The sequence below is a fragment of the Urtica dioica genome, chromosome 10 (genome assembly GCF_054948205.1).
Source record: "Urtica dioica subsp. dioica isolate 48M chromosome 10, U.dioica_male_clone48M_v1_H2, whole genome shotgun sequence".
NCBI classification, from domain to species: Eukaryota; Viridiplantae; Streptophyta; class Magnoliopsida; order Rosales; family Urticaceae; genus Urtica; species Urtica dioica.
The window spans coordinates 20,977,613-20,986,795 of record NC_142765.1 but is presented as its reverse complement, the minus strand read 5'-3'; the positions used below and the strand labels follow the sequence as shown (position 1 = coordinate 20,986,795).

At 35.4% G+C, this 9,183-nt stretch overlaps 1 protein-coding gene across 2 annotated transcripts; it reads right to left on the bottom strand.

Moving 5' to 3' along the window:
* Nucleotides 1-2,019: 2,019 nt before the first annotated feature.
* On the bottom strand, nucleotides 2,020-7,031 carry LOC149383928 (uncharacterized). Of its 2 annotated transcripts, none has more exons than XM_089628250.1 (4): nucleotides 6,857-7,031; nucleotides 6,007-6,111; nucleotides 3,716-4,056; nucleotides 2,020-2,861 (listed from the first exon to the last, which is right to left on the bottom strand). In XM_089628250.1, the coding sequence occupies exons 2-4, from the start codon at nucleotides 6,095-6,097 to the stop codon at nucleotides 2,118-2,120; spliced, it is 1,176 nt and encodes a 391-aa protein (XP_089484376.1). In that variant the 5' UTR covers nucleotides 6,098-6,111; nucleotides 6,857-7,031; the 3' UTR covers nucleotides 2,020-2,117. The 2 variants fall into 2 exon arrangements, with proteins under 2 accessions (XP_089484376.1, XP_089484377.1); XM_089628251.1 differs by lacking the exon at nucleotides 6,857-7,031 and adding an exon at nucleotides 6,205-6,271.
* Between the last annotated feature and the right edge of the window lie 2,152 nt (nucleotides 7,032-9,183).

The window sequence follows — 9,183 nt, the reverse complement described above, 5'->3', positions numbered from 1 at the left end:
GAGTATCTTCTTTGTCAATCAACCGGATAATCGAATCAGAGAGGTGAAAGATTATCGTCCATGTGGCCGTCTCAGTCATCTCCAATTTCTGATCATCGGAGATGTCTGTCGGCCATACAAATGGGTCGGAGATTAGCCTCAGCAAGCGCTGCTGAGCCAACAATGCAGTGATCTTTCTTCGCCAAATCCTGAAGTCACCGGTGCCATCAAATTTCTCGATGTCGATCTTCATATCCGGATTTGGATTCCACTGGAGAACGCTTGAGGATTGAATCTGAGAGGATTCTATCGCAGAATCCCTAGACTGGCTGGAATCGTGTCTCGTTCCTTCGGCGCCCACAAAACCTGGTAGACTACTTGAGTCTTGTTCTTCCTCCAAGGTTGCGACGATCGGAAATCAGCGCGAAGGCGATCTGAGGAATTGAGGAGTGCTTTCGAACCCTAAGGCTCTGATACCACTTGTTGAGGATTGTCATCTCTCGAACACTCCTATTGCAGTACCTTCCTGCAGAAGCAACTACGCACAGCCGCGATAAACCAGACAAAAACGTTAAGTGCAAGAAATCGTAAGAGAAAGACACACAGGATTTGTTAACGAGGTTCAGCACGAATGCCTAATCCCCGGAACTCCTCTGAATAGGTAGTTCGAGTCACTCTGATTATCTTCTCCGATGAAAGTCTTTACAATCCCTTCGTCCCCAATCACTCAATTGTATCTTCTTCAAGACCTAATGTACAACCTACCCTGTCAAGAACAACCCTGAGAAATTGCCTCTCAATTCTTGACTAAGCCTCACAACAATAGATCACTCTGAAGAAATTCAATACAACAGTAAACAGAAATTGGTACTGACTAAACTAATCTAATGAGACTTTATAGACACAGTCTGATTCCTATTAGTACATGAGATGAAACTCCACCGTAGATCTAAGCCTTATGCGATGTGATGAAGCCACGTCATTAGCCTTCCAACTGCCAACGCACTGCTGTCCTTAGCTCGCAGATCGCTCATCTCCTCAGTTCGCTCAGCTCGCCCAACTCAGCTCGCTAGACTCCGCAGATCGCTCGGATTAGAAGGTCTTGGTGCTGACTTCAACAAACTTCATGATGATGTTCTCGTCCTCCACCAAAAAAGTCTGGCGATTGGAGCGCGCTTCTCCGACGGCTAAAATCACTCTCTTAGCCAATAAAACACGTCTGTAATTACTTTATGGGTTCAATAGAGACATATAATCGTATGAAACATTTAATTTTGTCATTTAGTCAACGTTTTGTAAGTTTTTATTAAATGGTCACGAGATGTTATTTACAAGACTAAATCGACGTATATAAAACTTCCATATGAAGTTTTATTAACACATTACTTACGGTAAGATTGTTAGTAGCCACGTCGCCATTATGGCCTAAAAATTTGTAAGTAGCCATTAGGACTGAAATAAATGATTTACGAACTCAACGCAATCCTCTTTACACAGAAGACAGCCCAGCCGAGCAGAGTTAGTGAACCACTACCAATTATTAGTTCCAAAACCAGTCAATCACAACTATCATTTGCATGGGGTTATTATCTTCAAAATATTGTCCGCAACTTCGAACAAGTCCCGGGTAGAAACAAGTTTCGAACTTTGCTCCATTTAGCGCAACATTGAATCCCGGGATCCACTTTAAAAACCCAAATATCCGCCTCTGCCAATAATCACACGAGCCCATTTGTGAATAAAGCTTCGTTGATGCTACAATTCGTTTCGACACCATCGAGCTGTTAGACTTTCCCTTGGGATAAGAGGGCCAAACTAACATCCTTCGCTCTCTGTTCCCAGCGCATTATCCGAAAACAGAGTTTTTTTTTTTTCGTACGGGTAATTTGATTGATTTTACAATTCCATGTGACAAACAATGGCGAAAACTAAAAGCTTTGCTTGCTACACTAATTTATAATAGCACAAAATCAATTTATATTATATATTATGCGCTCGGGTTGTTAAACCGAGCCAAAAACCATAAACATATATTTACCATAAAAGCGAGGAAAGCCCGCCACACCAAAAACATATAAATAGAGAGTGAGAGTAACCCAGAAAGTTACTACACATATTCTCATCACCCAATCACGTGATCAAGAAGAAGAAGAAGAAGAAGAGCTGCTAGATTTAGCTCCACAAACAAACAAATCCATTTTCTTAACCCTCCCCCAAAAACCAACCAAACCACTCTTCTTCTCCTTAATCTCCTTCTCCTTGTGATCAACCACACTCACCACCATAGGACTACCAAACTCGAGCTTCCTAATCATGGGACTAAACTCAATGTTCCTGATCACCTTAAAACACCCCTCGAAAGCCGCCGCCACGTCATCGCTCTCGCCCTCTCTCTCTCTCTCCGCCAGCTCATTCTTCAAACTAACGCCGCCGCCGCCGCAGCTGCTACTGCTAAAGCTGCTGCTACTGCATCCACTGCAGCTCTGAAACCCGATCTGTTGCTGCTCTCTGTTGCGCTTCTCGAGGCCGTGGATCTGCCCCTGGAGGTCCTCGATCCGCACGCTGAGCTGGCGCACCCTGCGGTCCTCCCTGGCGCGGGCTGCGGCCCGCCTCGCCAGCTCAGCGGCCCGGCAGCGCACGAAGTGGGCCTCGGCCGCGAGCCCGCCGTTCTCCTGCGCCAGCGAGGCGGCGTGGTACTCCAGCCTGGCGTTCTCGTTGAGGAGGACCACGCGCTCCGACTCGAGGACCTCGAGGAGGCTCCGCTGGAGCTCTGCCTTGCGGGCCGACTCGTTGAATCGCCGCTCCCACGTGGCGGCCTCCTCGGACGCCACCTCGACTTCCACGCTCTTCGCCACCAGCTCCGCCACAACTAGATCGTAATCCTGGCCGGAGAAACAAAATAACCAATCATGTCAACCATTCATTGATATATATTTATTCAACGTACTAATAAATATATATATATATATTTTCCGAGCATTTTTAGAAGTATTTATTTTAAACAGGAGTATTGGTCGATATTTTTATTTTTTTTCAGTATATATTGAGGGTTTTAATGGAAGTAGTTTTACAGAGTCAAAGAATTGGATACTCAAGGTAGTTTAGTTGAAGCTTGAAGGTTTAGGTATTTAATTATACTAAAAAAAACTAAGAAATAAATTATAACAGGCATAATTTTCTGTTAAGTATAGATTAATATCCATAATAAATTATTTAATTTGAACGTTTAAATGTGTGATTAATTTATTGAATGTGCTAACTTTAACTGTAAAATTTTGGGTTTTAATTAAGTGTAAAGGATCTAAAAAATATTTAGTTTACGATAATTTTTAGAAATATTTATTTAAACAAGAGCAGTGAAATTTTTTTTTATAAATATAATTAGATTTTTTAATGAATGTCCACAGCATTTTTTTTTTAAATTGAATGACTACCTTTTTTTTTTATGGGAATGACTACCCTTTTTTCAAGGAAAAAATTGAATGACTACTTTGGAGATGCAAAGTAATGACTGTTTTAAGCTGACTAAATAATTGAGTAACTTTACATAGTAAGAAAAAATGGATGCTCTACTGTAATTGTAATTATACTAAAAAGGAAACTAAGAAATACGGAAAATTTGTTTTTAACATAGGCATATTTGAAAAATTAATGTCAGAAGGGCATATTTGAACATTTCTCAAAACAGAAGTCAAAATATTAAATATTCGCAACAATAATTGGGCTTTGAATTTACCTGAGAAGGCCATTGGCTTTCCTGGGCCTGTTCTTCTTGCGGTTGCTGGTAGGAAAGCGAGCTCTCCACGTCGGATTCGGATTCGGCGTCGTTTGTGGACACGGAGGCTTGAAAGACATGTCGTTTTGAGGCAGGGGTGTTTTTGGAATTTGAATGCATGTAGCGGTCAGAGAGAGTGACGTAGGAGTTGTACAAGTCTTGGAGAAGGGTTAAGAGCTGAGGGCGTTTTCGGTAATACGACTCGGCTCGCTCCGCAAATGTGTCTCCTTCGTTTTCTTGAAGCTGTTGATGATCTTCGGCGTTCGGGTTCATTGCCAACATCTTCATCCTCTCTTCTAATTCTGCCACGTGTCACGCAAGGATTTTAATAATATAAAACATAAATAAATAATGTCATGTAAACGAATTAACTCTCTAGCTTGCAGAATTCACCAACGAACATATGGAAGAAATAATAAACACAACCAAGTGGTCCTGTATAATTATTTGGTCTGTTTTTATTGGTACAGGCCTGAAATCTTTCTTATTACCATTTAATGCTTGGGACAGAGACAACATAAAGTTTCCACATTTAAAAATATATACCAATTTCATCGAACTCAATATAGCAAAACACAAATAATAAATTTAAGAAAAATAACCAACTCGGACGGAAATTAAATACATTTACCAACATGTTCAACATATACATATAAACATACATGTAGTAAGGCTAGTGAAAGTCTTAATTTAAGATACTACTGTAGAAATGTTTATTGAAAGTTTGAAACTATGGAAGATTATAGTTATGGTAGCATTGTAGGTTTCACTTAAAAAAAAATAAAAATAAAAAATAATTGTAGAATTGTTTTAGAATGTATTTGATAGACAAGCTTAATATTTTCATATATTTGTCATTAATCCCGCCCCCTCAAAAAATAGTCATAAAAATTATCCCTTTAAAACGACACGACAAAAAATTTGAAATGTGAAAATTCAAAAAGTTGGGTATGAATTGGTTTGGCTTATTCCTAAATGTCAATTTTTGTAACGTCTCCATCAAGCAGCCTAAGTTTTGAAATCTATCAATGTCATGTCTACCAATTTATATCAAATAAAAACCATAACATTTACACTAAATTAATTACTAAGCTAGCACAATAGTTTAGTTAAAAAATAAACGTGTTACTATTAATATATATTTCTATTTCTCTATCACGCGTATGTAACAGACGGAGTGACCAAAATAAGCTAAAAGGACCAATTAAGCCCTCCTTTCAGAGGTAACGTCTCAGTCTAAGCTAGAGATTCTTCAAATGAAAACGACAATGAATTATAGCTGTTTTTTTTCTTTTACTCGGAAAAGGCTACACGGTGTCTATGGGTCATTTTTGGCAAACCTAGCTTCTTTATTATTACCACGCATGTCGTTTTACTGTTGGTGAATAATAACTGCTAGTGAAATTGGTACAACAGGCTGAGAAACACTTTTGCTTTTTGCAAGTCTCAAAATTTAATAAATAAATGATTAAATAATAACAGAGTCTTTTTAGTTAATTTTTTTAACAGAGATTTAAAACTATTCAATTATCTCAGCTCAATAATATCAACTTCCGCTGTCTTAAAAATGAAAGCAAAAAGTAATGGGCAAGTTTTTTTTTATCTTAAGAAATAAGAACACAAATAAATGGGTACATGAGAGTCTCGAGGAATAAGTAGGAAATAAGAATAATAAACGAGAGCTAAAACAGAAAGGTCATTGTCACATATACCAACAAGATCTCATCTATCTATATTATACACTCTGCAAAAAGACATTACGTAACGTTCATACTTTCAATCCGTTCTGAGTTAAAAGATTCCGAACGAAAAAGATAATAGGAAACTCTAAATTTCAAATTTGAAACACTTCATTTTAACGATTATAAACTGATGGGTAAAAAGCGACATGAAGAAGATCACTTTAAACTACTTTCTCAACTTCAACTCGTCCTTTAGAAATAAATGAAAATGCTTTTATTTTATCCTTTGAATCTTTGTACAAATTTTTTTCAAAAAAAAAATAAAAAATCTTTGTACAAATCAAAATTTTATAATAGAGAAAAAAAAATTATAATATATAATTAAAATAAAGTAAAATAATCAAACAATATTGATTAACAGTTACATACTTTATACCCAAATTCCCTCACCACGAATTCAAATAAAAATTCAAGGCAATTTTTTTCTGTAGCAATATATATATATATATATATATATATATATATATGTACATATATATATTTAAATATTTAAAATTCAATATACTATACCAGAAAGAGTTGAAAGAAGCCAGGTTGGCCTGGTAGAGCTATTTGCGCTTAAGCTTCTTCTTGATGTTGAAGGACTTAAAAGTGTCTCCATTTTTCTAATCTCTCCTGCGATTCAAACACACTCAAATTCAAGCACAAGAAAATCTCCCAACAGACAAGCTTTTAATTTTTTTTTTTTCTTGGGAGTTACTTAAGAACCTCTCAGTAGAAAATTTTATTGATGATGATGGATAATGAAGATGAAACGAGATATGTATGAGTATCATTATGGGTCACAACTGAATTGCATTTAAAACAAATGTCGTACAAGTACTATATATATACGTATGTATGTATGTAAAATTGTAAATGTAATTTAATTCAACCTCTGAGAATATAGAAGTAACAACAACAATGAAGACCACAACTTTGAGTTATTATATGATATATGATACACACAAAAGACTAATCTAAAGAAAACACGTATATCGCGGATCTCGAGGTAACAAAACATTAAATGCCCAACAAATTAAATCAATACCAAAAAAATAAAATAATTGCCAATCTGAACTGAAGCATTCAATGCGCCTGTTTTAGCAAGCAGATTTTGACTTTAATTTCATGTAAATAATATTAATAATAAAAATAATACTCTCTTGTTTAATTTTCTTCTCCATTAAAAAAAACACCGTTCTTCTTCAGAAACTCACTATCTTCCCTAATAAATACATCGATGTCCGTTTGGTCGACTCGAAGGTTAGCAAAGCAATAAATAAAACAAAATAAAAAAAAACGTGCACGAAAATATCAGTTTGTCTCTTGAAATCAATTTTAAGAATATTTAAGCAACGACGAGAGAGAGAGAACTTACGTAAGCAAAACTTTCTCTTCTTCCTTTGCAACACAGCGAAATCCTGAGACTACTTTTGCCGGAGAAAGCTTCAGAACTCGCGTTTGGTTTAAAATAAAATAAAGAGATAAAAAAAAACTAGGAAGATAAGTAACTGTGGAGTAGCTTAGCTAACGTATTAGAGGAGATATACTGAATATATATAGGCTCTGAAATCTCGCTTAAAACCCGCTGGGGCTGGATTTGACGCTGACTACTCAATAGTCAAGCCCAGGGTTATATTCTTTTTTTATTATGATTAGGAAATATATAAAATTGATTATTTTAATTTAAATTTACTGTAGTTATATAAATTATTACTTTTAGTTAAAATTGTATTCCAAAACTAAAGAGCAACTAGTAGTTGGTAGTTGCTATATATTTTACAAGCACTATATCTTGTATATTAGTGCGGAATACTCAATATATTTTAGTTTGAATAACTAAATATATAAAGACGTATTTAGAAATATTTAGGTTTAAAAAAAACGAATTTGAAGATCTTTTGAAGAATTTTTTTATCTTTAAATCGCTTCGAATGAATACTTCTTGTCTCTAGGGTCCAATCTCTTATCTTTTCTATATTAAAAAAAATTGTTCATTGAACAGTATTTGAATCTGAAGATGAATTCTATACTTTATATATATATATGTATATATATATATATGTATATACATATATATATACATATATATTATAATTTTAAATTTTTATTTTCTAGTTTCTTTATGAAAATTAAAAATATTTATCGATCGTAAAATATTTTTAGAAGAATTTGTTACAACTATCCAATTCTTTAGATATATTTAAGTTTCTAGCAAAAGTTTCATTTTATTAAGAAGATAGTTCACCCGAACGAAGTAAATTAACTAACTGCTTAGGTTAATTTAATTTACGTCGGCTTGGTGGACCATTTTCCTAAGTAAATTACATTAATCTCACCAATTAATTAATTTAGTTCGGCCTGGTGGGTGTTGGAATAGATCTAGGATTAACAAAAGTTTAACGCTTCTTCAAGCGGCGGAATTTAAAAATTTCTTTAAACAAGTAAAAACGATTTTTTACTAACCTAGACAAAGAGCAAGCACATGTTATTTTAAATTAAAACTATTGAAGAGAAATTACTCGTTTACTTACATTTACGTAGCTTGATCGTTGAGAAACTTGTTGAGGTTGAATCGCTCGTCTCCCCACATAGCTCGTCTTTCTTCGTTCTTCGGGAATTCGAGTAACCACGAAAGTTTCTATCACATGAATCACTCAATAGAAGAATGTTTTAGTGTGTGGGCACTTTGAAACACGACGACTCAAGAACAAGTCTTAGAGTCGAAGAGCTAAAACAAAACGCTAGGTCAAATGTGGACCTAGGTGTCAAAACAAAAACAAAAAGGGAATTCTAGAGAGAGAGAGGGGGACAAAGCTTGAGCTAATCCTACTCGAAATGACTTGTGGCAGTGACTTCGTGGATCCAAATGAACAAAGCTTGAGGTAACATACTTGGACTCAAAAGTTCACAAACTTTTTTCAAGTTTAGCTTAATGTCAACTGACTCCACTAAAGAGTTGACACTGAGAATCTCTCGGTTTAAATGAATTTATTTTCTATTCAAGAATTCAACTTAATTGTGATGAGTGGATCCATTGAATATTATCTATGTTTACCCTTCATGAATATCATCAACTAGGTAGGATTTACAAAATTACCATTAATTTTACCCTTCTAGCTGTTATTTCCTCAACTCATTTGTCGCTTGGGAATAAGTTAGAAACAATGTATTGACGAGGAGCTAACAAGTCACATTGTTTCATCCAAAAAGTCATGACTCAATTTGGACACTGGTCAGTTCATTTATTCACATCTCAATGAACAAAGCATGAGGTGATATACATTGCATTTCAGCAATCTTGTACATGAATTCCATATCTATGAGATCTTCACAAAGTTACTCATGACATCTTCATAACTTAGGACTTCACCAATAGGTCATGTCTATATCACACAGTGAATCTAGAACTCTGACTTTCTCAAATGAGAATACGTAAGCTATGAAATGACATGTCTCATTTCAGGATTGAGGTAAGCACGATGCAATTCATACGTAGTGACTTCGAGACATAAGAGGTTAAATGGTTTTTTCTTATTATGTCTCTAGAAGTGCACTAGTCAATTCAGTACCTTCAGAAGATACATAGAAGAACTATAGAGTCTCCAACTCTCAATGTCTCATAACCTTGCGTGGATATGGCGATAGATATGTTTGAATTAGAAGACTTTAAGGTAATATTTGAATTAGAAGACTTTAAGGTAA